The sequence below is a fragment of the Meriones unguiculatus genome, chromosome 10, assembly GCF_030254825.1.
Source record: "Meriones unguiculatus strain TT.TT164.6M chromosome 10, Bangor_MerUng_6.1, whole genome shotgun sequence".
Taxonomy (NCBI): domain Eukaryota; kingdom Metazoa; phylum Chordata; class Mammalia; order Rodentia; family Muridae; genus Meriones; species Meriones unguiculatus.
Window position 1 is genome coordinate 28,707,597 of NC_083358.1, and position 15,980 is coordinate 28,723,576.

The 15,980-nt window shown below is 37.9% G+C and overlaps 1 protein-coding gene and 1 pseudogene across 4 annotated transcripts in view; one reads left to right on the forward strand and one right to left on the reverse strand.

Moving 5' to 3' along the window:
• Positions 1-15,980, forward strand: part of Cdh8 (cadherin 8) — a 424,317-nt gene that overhangs the window by 140,106 nt on the left and 268,231 nt on the right. For all 4 annotated transcript variants that reach the window (XM_060392149.1, XM_060392148.1, XM_060392150.1 and 1 more), the window contains exon 3: positions 3,162-3,456. In XM_060392149.1, coding sequence (XP_060248132.1) covers positions 3,162-3,456 — 295 coding nt within the window. The remainder of the gene's footprint in view (positions 1-3,161; positions 3,457-15,980) is intronic.
• On the reverse strand, positions 7,500-8,500 carry LOC110563035 (heterogeneous nuclear ribonucleoprotein A1-like; annotated as a pseudogene).

Here is a 15,980-nt window from a genome sequence, read left to right on the forward strand (position 1 = left end):
CAAAAACAGCTTAGGAGATGAAGGGACTTATTTGGCTTATGCCCCCAGGTTAGAGTCCATTATGGAGGGAGGTCAGGGTAGATGCTCAACAGGGACTCAAAGCAGGTTCCTTGTAGTCAATGCTGCTTGCTGGCCTGTTAATAGGCTGATCTGATCAGCTCAATCCCTTAATTGAGAGTTTCTTCTCAGGCATCTCTATGTTGTGTCAAGTTGACACTTACAAGTCACTAGTATAAAATGCATATAATATTAGGTTTCTTAAGTCTTTCATAGAATGATATGAGGAAAAGTTACTTTATTTTTTACACATATAAATACTCGTGTGTGTGCATGTGTGTGTGTGCATGTGTGTTTGTTTGTGTGTGTGTATATACATCTTTGTCGTACTGATCGCATGTGTAAGTCAGGTGACAACTAACATGAGATACTTTCTACCATCACACTGGTTCCAAGGATAGCACTCAAGTTCCCAGGCTTTATGGCAAGTGTCCTTACCTGCTTTAGACATTCCACTGGCCTAAGTCATTTGTATTTGTGTTGCAAATGGATTTATGCAGGGAATATCAAATTGTTGTGAAAAGTTGAAGAATCTATAGAATAAAAACTGTTTCGGCTATTTTATATTCATATGGCCACTTTTATCTTTACATAACTTTTAGATTGATATATTATCTCAGGGTATAAAATCAATTATGGAGATTAGTTGTTATATCCCTAGAATAACTAAAGATCAATGAAATATGTTAATCTCCACAGAACAGATAATTTAAAAGGTCTGACTTTTACTACTGTATTTATTCTTAGAAAAAACAAACAAACAAAAAGCTATGCTCTGTACTTCTTTGTATTTCTAAATACACGTGATTATAAAACTTTACAGTATAATATTATGTGTTATTCAGATGCTATGGGTGTTTAGGATGTAAACAGTGCTGAAATAATTTCTAGCATAAATAACAATAAAAATAATTTGCATGGTGTATTTGTTAATTTTAAAACATTATAGACAAGTTTGATATATATGAGTATCCACCTTGTCTCCAGAATGGCTTCTTTGTGAACCGAAGCCTGTATGAATGATATATTATTCAAATATTCTTTTTTCTAATAAAAATGCTAATGGAAACATTAAAATGCACATAAATTAAAATGATCATAAATTAGGATTAATATCACATTAATGAATTATAATCTCATATTCATTAAGATAAAGTGGCGTTTCAATATTTGTTCTTGTTCATAAATTTAATACAATAAATGAAAGGGATACACTTTGAGATTCAATAAATATTTGATGCAATCTTATGCTTCAACTCTTAAAAATATTCAAAGATAAAGTCGGAGATCTCAGTGTATTTATTGCTCTTTGTTGCTATTTTATGTCTTTTTCATGATCTTTTATTTTCATTTATTGAAGCACTAAATACAATTCAAATTTGAGACAAAAGCTATAGATCCTATCCTGAATAAAAGGAATTCCAGGAGAACACAATGCCTCTTGAATTTGTATGCAGTTCTTTCCACAACATACCTGTGTTTTAAAGGAACACATGTTTTATATGTCTAGGTGCAAAAATAATTAAGACTCTCCTGGCTGATAAATAAGGGAGTTAAACAAAAATATGTGCATTTAAGCATTATTTTGCAACATCAATTCAGCACTTCTTTTTTACAAATGCAAGATTCAAAAATAATGTACATGCCCTTAGATTTATTTATTTATTATGTGTGTATGACTATTTGCCTGTGTGTATGTATGTGAAGATCATGCATGCATGATGTCCAGGGAGGTGAAAAAGGGACATCAGATTCCTAGACCTGAAGTTATAGATTGTTGTGATCTGCCATGTGGGTGCTAGAAATGGCGCCTTTGTTCACTGACAGATGGCTTCTAACTGCTGAGCCATCTCCAAATAGGCACCTTAATAATAAATTTAACTTTTAAAGTATAAATCTCTATAGGGGAATATACATATTTTTAATGGGGAAAACTGCACACCAGAATATTCCTAACTCCCTCTTGCAAACAAACTATAAGTATTTTTTTTCTTTTAACTTATTCTCTTCTCACACAATACATCCTGACTGCAGGCTCCTCTCCTTCCATTCCTCTTAGTCCCCTCTCCCCCAGATCTATTGCTTCTCCATTTCTCTTTAGAACAGAGCAGACCTCTCAGTGATATCAACCGAACAGGTAACACGATGGCATAATAGGATACAATAAGGCTACACACAAACCCTCATATCAAGGCTGGATGAGGCAAGCTGGTAGGAGGCAAAGGGTTTGGAACTTTGCTTTCCTTAGCACCTACCTATGTTTGCAAAGCCAAGGCTTTACCTCATTTTGAAATACCATGAACTTTCTTCAATCAGGGGTCATGGATGTAATCTGCAATACATCTGAATTCTTGTTAAACACTTGCCATTTTCCATGAAGTTCGATTCTTTTGCTTTAAAATGTGCTCCTATATCCTATCATTAATATTCTTTTCTATAATGTGAGAATTTATATTTACTGGAGTGTAAATATTCTTGAAAATTAAATAAGAAATTAAAGTCCTAATAATATAAGTTGAGTTGTTCGATTTTTTTTTTTTTTTTGCAAAAGTACAGTAGCTATCTGATGAAACTCTTGAGCCACCCCATTTGAGCTTATCAAATAGGAATAGTGCAGAGGTTATGAGACATTTAGCCCTCTGGTTTTAATATCTCATACTAAATAACTCACTTTAAAATAAAATGTAAGGATCTGTTTATATTAAAACTAACTAATGGCTACTGTTTCATTCTGTTTCATAAAAGGCAGAAATAAAAACATTGTCTGTGTATGTGCATCAAAAAGTCAAAACATACACATACATCATTATGCTCGCTAGACTCTCTCTTCATTTTGAAACGATGAGGGTTTATATTTAACAAATGTGAGCAGTTTATAAAAGCTGGTCTAGATGAGGTTCACTGTTTTATTGTAAGATGCTATGCATGCAACTTTATACTATTTGCTTATTTGTATATACTGTTTACTGTATTTGCTATTTGTTTACGAGAGACTGAGAAAGTGTAAAAAGAATCAATTTGATGGAAAAGCAAGAGTCAGTTAAATAATTCAGAAGATAATTTAGGTATCTCCATAACTAACTATTGCCTCTTTTCATTTTTAGTTACATACAGACCTGGATCCCGGAAGCAAAAAAATCAAGTATATCCTGTCAGGTGATGGAGCTGGGACAATCTTTCAAATCAATGATATAACTGGAGATATCCATGCTATAAAAAGACTTGACCGAGAGGAAAAAGCGGAGTATACGCTAACAGCTCAGGCAGTGGACTGGGAGACAAACAAACCTCTTGAGCCTCCTTCTGAATTTATTATTAAAGTACAAGACATCAACGACAATGCTCCTGAGTTTCTCAATGGACCTTATCATGCTACTGTTCCAGAGATGTCCATTTTGGGTATGTATGCTTCCAATTTCACAGGCTTCTTATGGGTCATCTTTCAAATAGCTACTGGCATCAGGGATGATGGTATGTGGCCGAATAAAAGACATTTATTTCCTTCTTATCTATCATTTGCATTTCCAAATCCCCTTTCTTGGCCTAAGTTCCACAGCTCAATAGCTTTAGTCCCTTAGTGATAGAAACTGACAGAGAAGCAGTTTTATTAAAATATTGCTGCTTACGCCGCTGTGTTTCAATAGGCTAAATTTGTATTCCTGTCATAAACAAGTATTGTTACTGAGACTGATTTATCAAGATTTGTTCCAACATGCCAAGCTAATCCGATTGATATTTGGTTCATGTTTAATTATTTTCTGCCTATACTCACATGCAGAGGTAGTGCACAGAGCATAGGAAACTGCTTAGGACTAGAGTCAGTCCGATGCTGGCTTGAGTGAGTGGCTGAATCTATGGTGGATTATGCAGTCACTTTTACCGATGAGTTTCTCGTTTCATGGCTAATTTGCCTTAACTTCATGGTTTCTACAAGTCATTGCTACCATCATCCACTCAGTCCTACCTTGTCTGAATCATTGATGCATTTATTGCATAAAAAAAAAGCAAGGTAATATGCTTTCCAGAACACAATTGCAATACCCCCTCCTGTAGATTTGATTGTTCATTATTTCATAAAGTATCGCCCACATCTCAATCTCTTTATTCCCTGACAGGTCAGGAGGAAGGATGCAAAATTCAGAGTGCAGCATCACAAAAGTCGTTTTTTGTACATGCAAGATGCGGCCTAGTTTGTTTCAAATTGCATGATGGTAAACGGGAACCATCAGAGCCAGATAAACTAGACACACTTAAAAGTGACAAAACTGAAAGAAAGAAAAAAAAACACAAAAAAACGGACAAAAGAATAACTGACGTTACAATTCATCATTTAAAACCCCTTCAATTTGACATGAGGCTTTCTGCCTCATGTCAGAAAAAAAATGCCTTATCAAAAAATTCTATAGCTCATAAATATGACATCGATATGAACGCCAGGAAGAAAGTTATATCTGGAAAGTGTCAGCACAAAGATGGTGGGCTTCCAGGGTGAATTTGTAGCTCACGATCAGATATATCACAATGTTCCTTACCTAGCCAGTGTGATCTTAACACTGTAGTTGCTTTTATTCTCTCAGTCTGATTCTTTCTCAGTATCATCTACTCCTTCAACATTTGGCCACTTACCCATATTTGGTCACTTATTCCTATGTGTTTTTTTTTTTCTTGGATTTATTTTCCTTCCTCATATCTGTTTCTATTTCTTTTTTTTTTTTGCTCCCTCTTTCATTTGTTTTTTCTCCATTCTCTCTTCTCTACTCTTCTTTCTCTTCCTTTTTCTCTTTCAGTCTCCCTCATCTCCTTGTTTTCTCTTTACCTTCAACTGCAACTTTGGTTGGCCAGGTCTTCACCCATTTGGACTATGTAAATAGCTTTAAAATCATGCCCACTGCTTCATTTGCCTGCTTAAGCCAAAGCCTATATGCTCACATGTTTTCTGTATGTTTTCACCTAAAAGTCCCAAAGAAACCACACAGAATATTAAAAAAAAAAAACACTACTACTCTTTTTCATGTTTATTTTTATTTTTTTCTTTATTAATTACACTTTATTCACTTTGTACCCCCCCGTGGTTTCCTCCCTTCTCCCGTCCCAATCCCTCCTTTCCTCCACCCTCTGCATGCATGCCCCTCCCCAAGTCCACTGATAGGGGAGGTCTTCTTTTCCTTCCTTCTGATGCTAGTCAATTAGGTCTCATCAGGAGTGGCTGCAGTGTCTTCTTCTGTGGCCTGGTAATGCTGCTTCCCCCTCAGGGGGAGGTAATTAAAGAGCAGGCCAATCAGTTCATGTCAGAGACAGTCCCTATTCCTATCACAATGGAACCCACTTGGATACTGAACTGCCATGGGCTACATCTGTGCAGGGGTCTTAGGTTATCTCCATGCATAGTCCTTGGTTGGAATAGCAGTCTCCTTACGTTTTTTTTTATATATTACTTATTAATTCTATCTATCTATCTATCTATCTATCTATCTATCTATCACAATTTATTCACTTTGTATCTCTGCTGCAGCCCCTCCCTCATCTCCTCCTAGCCCCACTCACTCTCCCTCTTCTCTCCCTATGCTCTTTCCCTAGTCCCCTGATAGGGGTGGACCTTCTCCCCTTCTATCTTACCCTAGCCTATCAGGTCTCATCAAGGCTGGCTGCATGATCTTCCTCTGTGGTCTGGCATGGTTGCACCTCCCAAGGGGAGGTGATCAAGAAACCTGCCATTGCTTTCAGGTCAGAGATAGTCTCTGTTCCCTTACTGGGGAAACCACTTGGAAACTGAGCAGCCTGAGCTTCCTCTGAGCAGACGGTCTAGGTCCTCTCCATGCATGGTCCTTTGCTGGAGTATCAATCTCTGCAGGCCCCTGTGGGCCAAGGTATTTTGCCTGTGTGGGTCTCCTTGTGAAGTTCCTGACCCCTCCAGGTCTTTCTTTTTTTATTTTTATTAATTACACTTTATTCACTTTGTATCCCCCCTATAACTTCTTCCTTCCTCCCCTCCCAATCCCTCTTTCCTTCCCCTTTTCTATGCATACCCCTCCCCAAGTCCACTGAGAGAGGAGGTCTGCCTTTCCTTCTGTCGTCCTTTCCTTCCTTCTGATCCTAGTCTAGTAAGTCTCATCAGGAGTGGGTGCAATGTCTTCTTCTGTGGCCTAGTAAGGCTGCTCCCCCCCTCAACTGAGAATATACCCCTCAATTGTGGTACATCTACACGATGGAATATTTTTTAAAAAGGAATAAAAAAAGGAAATCATGAAATTTGCAGGTGAATGGTGGGAACTGGAAAAGATCATCCTGAGTGAGGTGTCCCAAAAGGAGAAAGTACATACACAGGGTATATACTTACTCATAAGTGGATTTTAGATATATAATATAGGATAAACCTACTAAAATCTGTAAACCAGGTCAATAAGGTTTCTGGCACACATCCAGACTTCCACAACCTCCTGTGTCCCAATACACACTGAGAACCCGTACAAAACCTGAAAGGTATTGATCAATCTGTCTTTCTCTTTCAAACTTTGCCGTACTTTGTTACTTTACAATGACTGAAGTGCACTCTTTTGTTTTTTATTAGTTGATTTCAAGTTTTGTACCAGATGTTTTGATAATATTCACTGTCCTTTCTATACACATCTCAGTTTCAAAACCCCTTCCCTTACCACCTAACTGTGGTTTTGCTTTTATTTCATTTTTTTTTCCTTATTGAGCCCAAGTGTGCTGTCCTAACATTCCTAGATCTGTGATCTTTCACTTGAACATAGTTGACTTATCCAGGGATATACTTGTCAAGAACACTAAACCTCCCTCACCCAGCAGTCAAGAAATTCCAATATGCCCTCATGTATGGGTGGAGCTTCATGCCTACCTTTCCTCTTCATGCTGCAATTTGATTAAATTTGGACCTGCACAGGTATTGTGTGTGCTATCACAATGACTGCAAGTTCCCATGTGCAACTCTCCTGCTGTGTCTAGCAAGCACCATGTCTTTGTAGCAAGCTACCACCTCTGACTTTTAAAGTCTTTCTGCTCTCTCTTCTGCAGTGATCCTAAGCCTATAGTACATATACACCATTTAGTGCTGGGCATTCTTGAGCACAATGTTTTTTAAAGACACATTTATCCAGCATCATGATCAGGCTATTACACTTAGCAATCGACAGCATGGGTAAAAAAGATCCACAGTAAAACCTGTTGTTGGAATGCTTTACACTTTCCACAGAACAGAAGCTAAACTAACCTGTTATACAGTTAGCTGCAAACACAGTCCTGGAAGGTATTTTTTTCCCATCCACATGAATATTGTCTGAATACATGTTTTTCTTTGTAGCAGCTAGGCCCTGCCACCACTGGGCTTGGCTGAGTTCACAAATCTGTTGTAACCTGTAGCTTCCCTGTCACTTCTCTGGCTCTCCTCTCCTGATACACTTTGTTTCCTGGCTGTGATGTAGTTAGAACCTCCCGCCACTGTCATAGCTACTGCTGCTGCTGGAACTTTCATAACCACGTTGGTTTCATGGTTTCGCAAAGTACTGGCCACTACCACCATAAGGGCCAGAGAAAATGCCTTCAAAGTTTCCTCCTTGCAATGGTCCAAAATTTGAAGACTGATTGTTGTAACTGCCAAAATCATTGTAGCTTTCACCACCTCTAAAATTGTTTCCACTACCACAGTAAAAGCCGCCCCTGCTTCTCTAATGTTATAAGTGTCATATCTGCCTATGTATCCTCCATGTAGACACTTCCCTGGTTTCCTTTACCCTGTCTACCACTTCCGCAGCCTATACTTCCTCCAGAGTAACCAGGGCCACCTCTTCCACAACCAACATAATTACCAAATCGATTATATCCATCCACACTGTCATTATATCCACCACCACCGTGGCTGCCACCAAAGTCACCATGATCACTGAGGTTTCCTCCTAGACCAAAATTGATACTGTCACCAAAACCATCTCCATGACCACCACCAAAGTTTCTGGAACCCCTTTGATATCTCTGACAGGATGAAGAACTAGTCATCTCTTGTTTTGTCAGGGCTTTTCTTACTTCACAGTTATGGCCACAGTATGACATTATTGAATAACAATCTTATCCCTACAGTCATGGTCATCAAAGGTGACAGAAGCAAAGACCTTCTCCTTCATACTGCCCCTGTCAGTCATGATTTCAGTCAGTTCAGTTTTACAGTAGTGCTCAAAATAATCTCGTAGGTGATGTTCTTCAGTGTCTTCCTACATACCACCAACAAAGATATTTTTCAACATTAAGTGGGCACCTGGCATCTAAGAATCTTCTCTTGAAATGGCTCTCTTGTGTCCCACAACTCTTTCATCCAGCTTGTGTGGTCTTGCAATCACAGGGGCATCACTTCCTCCACAGTGGCCTATGTGACAAACCCAAAGCTCCTGGATCTCTTGGTGTTTGGCTATCTCATTACCACTCTGTCAGTGAGTGTTTTTCATTGCTCAAAGTAACTCCTTAGACTCTAATTGGTTGTATCTAAGCTCAGCCTTCCAATGAAGAGCTTCAGCTGCAGTTCCGGTTCGTCAGACTAAGACTTGACGGCAGTGAGATGAGCCTTCAGTGAAGTTTCCTCAGCAACATCAACAGAAAAAGTACAAACTTTTTTTTAAATTAAAAGCTAATTAATTAATTCATAATTAATTAATTTCACATACTGATCATAGTCCCACAATCCCTCCCTCTCATCTTCCAGTCCCATACTACTTCCCTCTTCCCCCATGCCCCTCAATGGATACTCACTTCACTCTTAGATCAGACCCCAGTGTCTGCCAACAGATTAACACAGTAACCTGCCTAATAGTATACTTAAACATGCTAATCTTGTGAGTTAATGTCTGAACTTACAATGGGAAAATTGTCTTCCATGTATTCCATAGTTGTTTTTATTTTTATTTTTCCTTAAACTTTGAATAAAACTGTGCAAGCTCCTTAGTTGGGGAGATTTTGCTGACTTTATTTTCATTTGATCTCCTGTTTCCTCCAGTCTATACTAAAACTTGGGTAGAAACACCGATTTCAGCCACATATCAGAAATGATTTCAGTTCTTCATATCTTACCCATAGATTTCTCCTGCCAGGATTCCATTATATCTACTTCTTGTGAGAGGAATTCTATTTTTATTTATTTTTTCTACTCATCAAAACTGAATGGTTACTCTGTAGATGACCGAAATGACACATTTTCTAGGAGAGACTTTTATGAATTCCTAGCTGTAATGTACCTCTTTTCAGCCAGCTCCACCATAAAAATGAAGTACACAAACAAGCAAAAACATCTCCATCTTTTCACAGCTTTTAAATTCTGAAGAACAAGCAGAAAGTAAGAAATGCTAAATGATTTTCCTTTTCTTTTACATCTTGTTTGCTTTACTTTTTTAGGTCAAAAAAACTTGCCCAATTTGCCTTTTTTGTTTAGGTTTTAGTAAGACAGTTTCTAAAAATAAAGTTATCAGCACCTTCTATACACAGGGCACCCTTAATTACTAATAAACTGTGAATACAGAAACTGTAACTGTCTCATGCTACTTTATCTCCCATAAGGCCAAAGCTGTATCTGTTGGCTATAAATGTGTCAGATGATGACTCTTCTGTGAATGTAAGTCACGTGCCTGATGCATATGCTGGAAAAGAAAACTCCAGATACATACACAAATGCCAAAGTTATTTTCAGCAATGAAAAGTTCTACAGAATGCCATGTGTACTTGTACCTCTGTGTGTATATGTGTGCACATATCCTATAGAGTTTTTAGTTGTTTTAGGGATAAATTTAAGTACATACACATGTATTTATACACACACATATACATACTGTACATATGCCCATAAGTGTTTAAGTCTTTAATATGTAAGACATATTATTCACAAAGAATTTGTTGGAGTTTCCGGGGCAAAATTGAGTCCAGTTTTCATCCTTTATTCAGAGTTTGATTGTGATATTTTGACCTATTATTATTATTATGGCTTATTTTCATAATTATGATGATCGGTTAATGACTCCAGCACTCTCATACAAGGTAAAGAAATGCGTGTAGGAAATGCACCTATTGTTATTGCTTGTTTGGGTGATGGTGAAATTATTTTTACTAATGCATGCCTCACCTTTCTTTTGTCCTGTCCTGTATGTATTGATTTTAAGCAGTGGATGTCTGGTCTTTGTTGGATGCTAGCTTCTCTGGTTAACATAAGCAGAGGCCGTTATACTCTTTTATTGTCAAGTGTGAATTATTCCCTTCATTGTTCATGAAGGTGAGTATCAGTATGAAGGTCAGCTACTCTCCCCTTTCTCTTCTGATTGCCTCTGCTCTCTTTTAGCGTTTCCTCCCTTGCTTCCTTTCCTCTTTCATTTTTCTTCCTTCGCTACTTCAAAAAATACCAAAACTGCACCTGTATGCCCTAAGGAATGTCAGTAAGAACTGAGGGATTTCATTAAGCAGGAAGTGAAAAATAAAATTCTAATTGAGAAATTTACCAATATTAAACTGAAATGAATGTGATGTTTGAAAATTGCTTGCCAGTTGACAAGCTGTCAAGAAAAACTCACATATATATTTGTCCAAATGGCAGCCAAATTAATGTAGAAATATCTTACTTGGAAGCTGAAGACAAGGTTATTTTATATTCTACAGAGAATTTCAGAATTGGATATAATGTGCATCTATAAAGGTTCTTTAAAGACATGTGTGTCTGTCTTATTTTAACAGTGGAAACAAGTTGCTTTTTAAGTTATGATTGGTCTACTTTTAAAACTTCAAATAGTCAGTATAAAGCTTAGTGTTATTGTGTATTGAGGTAACAGTAAATATTTAGTCTAAATCTGAGATGAGAGCAATGAACTATTTGGTTTGTAAGTTGTTTCTGGATTTAGTGAGTTCAAATTCTGACTTCCAATGTGCGAGTGACAAAACTCTCACCTTAGGGCCATTTCATCTGTCTAGTGTATAACCCTGGCTAGAAGTATGCTTGGAGAAATTCAACCATCGAGGTGCTAACTACGTGGCTTAAATAGAACTGATGTGCAATAAAAACAAGTGTCTTTACAACCAACTCTTTTGATCTACTTGTAACTGTATCGTTCAATGAATTCAATAAATTGTTGAATACTGTGGTCAATAAAAACTTCTTCAATGACAATTATTCTACACATTGACATGTAAGAATGATATAATTTTGTTCAGAAATACGTTTGTCCAAGTTCGTGTACGGGATGTGACAGCGGGTAGAATTTGGACCGTGGGGTATTGTTTCATTATTTTTGTCCATGCAGGTACAGAGTACTTACCAGTGTTCTAAACCTTCCTAATGCTGCAGCCCTTTAATACAGTTCCGCATGCTGTGATAATCCCAGCTATAAAACATAAAATTATTTTTTTGTTGCTACTTCCTAACTGTAATTTTGCTGCTGTAGGGAAATGCATGTAAATATCTGCCATGCAGGATAACTTATGTGCAACCTCTGTGAAAGGATCATTTGACCCCAAAGGGGTCAACATACACAGGGTGAGAATCACTGCTTAATACCCACTATCTTTTCTGTTATTCTTGCAGCCAAGTATTGAGCCAACAGTGAAAAATATGCATTGAAAAGTTACACCAGAATATCATGCATGTTAAATGCTTCTAAGTTCTACAACACTACTGTGATTTCAGTAAAAAGATAAATTTTTGCTAGCCTTTATTAGTTTTCCTAAACAAACAAACAGACCAACAAAAAAGAGAAAAAAAAAAACACTAATGTAAAACCAAGTATTAAAGTAAGGAGCTTGTATTTAGGTTTAAACATCTGGCACTACCTCCCATGGGTTTAACCATCATGCTCTAGTGGTCTCTCATCATTTCTCTAGAGAATTTTGTTTCTATGAGAGCAATGAGTATGCTGCATATTTACCATAGTTAATGTTCTTCTAAGGTGAGAGGGCTTTTGAGGTCAGCATACTTTGCAAATTAAATCGAAGATGTGACAGGAAAGTTGTAAAAAAAAAAAAAAAAGTTTGAGTGTGATATTACAGTTACCAAGACAGAAATGTAAGTACTTTAAAAAAAATTAAGAATGGCACGTCACACAGGAATTCAAATAACAATAAACATTCATAAGATCCATGAGGGGAATGGCAGGGCCTGATGGGTTGCTAATGTATTAGACACAAAGACAAAAGAAAATGGTTTGTGTGGACTCTGTTCCTACTGGTGGTAAATCTAGAATAAGAATGGATTACCCACCAAAAAAATGCTAACTGAAATTTTAGGCAGAGTTTAGAAAACAGCTTAGTAAATATATCTTTTCAAAAACTCGTCCAGGGCCTTCCCCCCGAAGATGTGATGGAAATCACTACATCACTACACTATATAAAACTGAACAATGAGTCAGTTTAAAGAAAAAGAAAATGTTAAAACTAAATTATTCAGAAGTTTTCTTCCTGAAAAAATGTATCTTTGTGTTTATTCATTTATTAGTCTTCTCTCAGCATTACAGTTACAGATATTTGGAAAAGTACCCTTTTATGGATAAGACTTAGGTTTTCTTTTGAAGGGAGACCCATAAAAACACATACATTTATTTGTGATTATTGTTAGCTTTAATTTTAACTAACTGGATTAAGTCTTTTGGGAAAATGATAAGGATCATCCAAACATCTTTCTTGAATCACCTGAGAGTAAGATATTAATGTCTTGTCTCCCCATCCAATGAGTATACCCTCATCATCAAGTTCAGGGACTGAATATTGGCATACATTTTCTGTTAGCTATAAGGGCCTCCCTCAGGGAATCCCAACTATACAAATGATGTCCTGTAATGGTAAGGAGAGACCTCTCTAGGATCAAACATGCATGAGAAACTATAACCTGTAAGTTTTATGCAGCAGTCTCTTCCTTGCAATGGTCCTTATGTTTCAGAACTACCAAAAAATTTCATAGCAGTTCTGAAACTTTGTCAGCCATTTCCTTGGTTGAATTCAGAATGTGCCTTTTGACAATGCTTTCCAAGATAAGGCAAAACTGACTGGTATGAAGTGTTCTATTTATTCCATTATTGGTGACAATAACTTTGATCACTCTGCTGAATAGGTATATGCTGTGTCTCCCATGTAAATCTATTCTTTTTTGTCTATGTGATTGATACTTTGAGCCTTCATAAATATCTTATTTCTCATCTAACTATAAACACCAAATTTAAACATCAGTAAGTTTAAAGGCTGAATTAATTATTAGCATGAGGAAATGCAATAAGGGATTTTTCTCAGTTCTGCCATTCTGTGACATTTATGGGTAGAACATTCTTTTCTTCCATTTTACTTACTTATGAATTTGCTCAAACTAGTTTGGAGATTTAAATTTATATTTTATTTGTTAAGTCATTACAACTATTTGAAGTATTTATTCTGATGCACAGACTATATTCAGCAAGAACACGGTGTGATCTAGAAGCTGATCCTGGTTATTATGGCAGTTTTTAACTTATTGGCTAGCAAAGATTTTGAGAATCATTTTGTGGATTTAGTTCAGTCATAGAATTAGAGATTTATACAAAAAAAAAATTCAGTGCCAAAATAAAATCAAATGCAAACATCTATATCAGAATGTTCATAATTGTTGCAAGAGAGTCTCTGTTCCCAAAACTCATGAACAGTGGGGATCTGAAGAAGTACTGGGGATAAGTATATGCTTACAGAGTCACACACACACACACACACACACACACACACACACACACACTTTACTCATCTGTCTGTACAGGGTTGATTTGTGTTCCTAAAAATCTCCTGTGTATAGAGTCTCACAACAGTGTAATGCAGCCATGATCATTCAGGCCTTTACAGCCATTGAAGCAGGACAGTCTCCCCAAGCATGGTTGGCTACCATAAAAAGCTAAAATGTTATGCTCAGGATGCGAGGCTAAGCACTGCACTCAGGGTCAGCCGCTTTCAACCCAGAGAAGAGCATGTCTGATTGCGTGCGGGTTGATGCCCCAGGTCCCGCCTCTGAGGTATCGGACGGGTCTGATGCTCTTTGGGTGGATGACACCTAAATGAACATTGGTACAAAGTCCCAATTTATTTCTAATATCAGAGATCAGACCTCTACTCTTGCCTGATGCGTCTAAAACAAAAAGGGGGAACTGTAGAGAGCTGCGTAATGCCGCGCCTTAAAGATGGAGCTGGTTTCTGCCTTCCACCTTCCCCATCGATGGTGAGTGCTCTCTGTCACAAAAAAACTCCATATTTGGCTAAGGCTGAGGATTTGGCTTGCTTCCCTGTATGTGGACCTATCTGCATTGCCCACGAGGCACGCTGGGGTTGGCTACCCAGAGGCTATTTTAAGCTGTGGGCTGGCTTTCCCCAGGGTCAGAAGATTGTTCAAGGTTCCTGAATAAACTGCATTCATTGAGAAGAACAAAAAAAAAAAAAAAAATCAGAAAGGAGAGGAGGACCTCCCCTATCAGTGGACTTGGGGAGAGGCATGCATGCAAAAGGGGGGGAGGGTGGGACCGGGAGGAGAGGAGGGAGGGGCTTATGGGGGAATACAAAAGGAATAAAGTGTAATTAATAAAAGTTAAATAAAAAAAAATCTCCTGTGTACTTGAAGACTCAGAAATTCACAGTACGTTTATTTGTAAAGAAGAATCCGTGCATATAATTAGTTAAGTTCAGTCCATGTTGTATTTGGTTGCGTATCTGTATAATTACGTAAAAGCTGTATGAAGGTGTGGATGTACCCAGGGAAAGCCATTTACACTTAGAAGCAGAAACATGAGTTGTGCTATCAGTAGCCATGAAGTGGCTACAAAGGACACGGTGGGTACTGCCAGAGCAACATGGGCTTATGAACACAATGGTTTCAGATTCCGGAATTAAAATTCTGTTGTTTTAGAAACCTAATTTGAAGTGGGAACACTTTTATCTATTTTATAAAGTTTTTTAAATTAAATTTTTTCTTTATAATTTATTCACTGCATGTCCAATTGTAGGCCCCTCCTTCATCTACTCCCACTCCCATGCTCCCTCCATCTTCCTCAATATCCCCTCTCCTAGACTTCAGTAAAGGCAGCAGGGGCTGGCTCTGACATGTACTCTCTTGTCCAGTCTTTGATCAATTCTCCCTAACAGGGCAGCCTTGCCAGACCACAGAGAAAGAGGATGCAGACAGTTCTGATGAGACTTAATAGGCAGGGGTCAGATGGTAGAGATAGAGGGTTCCGCATTTCTGAAATGAGAGCTCTTGAGATCTAATACAGATTCTGTCCATTGGACACCATAAGTTTATCTCTTTCATTTCAACACCAAAGGAATACAACACTAGTCGCTTTTGATGTTTTCACTATCCTCAACCATAAGAAACCCAAATTCTTTGAAAACCACCAGTATATTTCTTTTTATTTTTTTTTAATTTATTACAGTTTATTCACTTGTTATTCCAGCTGTAGCCTCTTCCCTAGTCCCCTCTCAATCTATCCTCCCTCTCTCTTCTCCTCCCATGTCCTTTCCACAGTTCACTGATAAGGAAGGCCCTCCTCCCCTTCCATCTTACCGTAGATTATGAGGTCTCATCAGGACTGTATGCATTGTCTTCCTCTGTAGCCTGGTATAAGTGCACTCCTCCCATAGGGAGGTAATTAAAGAGCCAGCCACTGAGTTCATGTCAGAGACAGTCCCTGTTCCCCTTACTAGGGTACCCACTTAGAGAGTGAGCTTCCATGGGCTACATCTGTGTAAGGGTTCTAGGTTATCTCCACAAATGGTCCTTGGTTGGAGTATCAGTCTCAGAAAAGATCCCTGAGCCCAGAGTTTTGGTTCTGTTGCTCTCCTTGTGGAGCTCCAGTCCCCTCCAAGTCTTTCTATCTTCCCATTCTTTCATAAGGTTCCCTGCACTCTGCCCAAAGTTTGGCTATAAGTCACAGCATCTGCTTTAA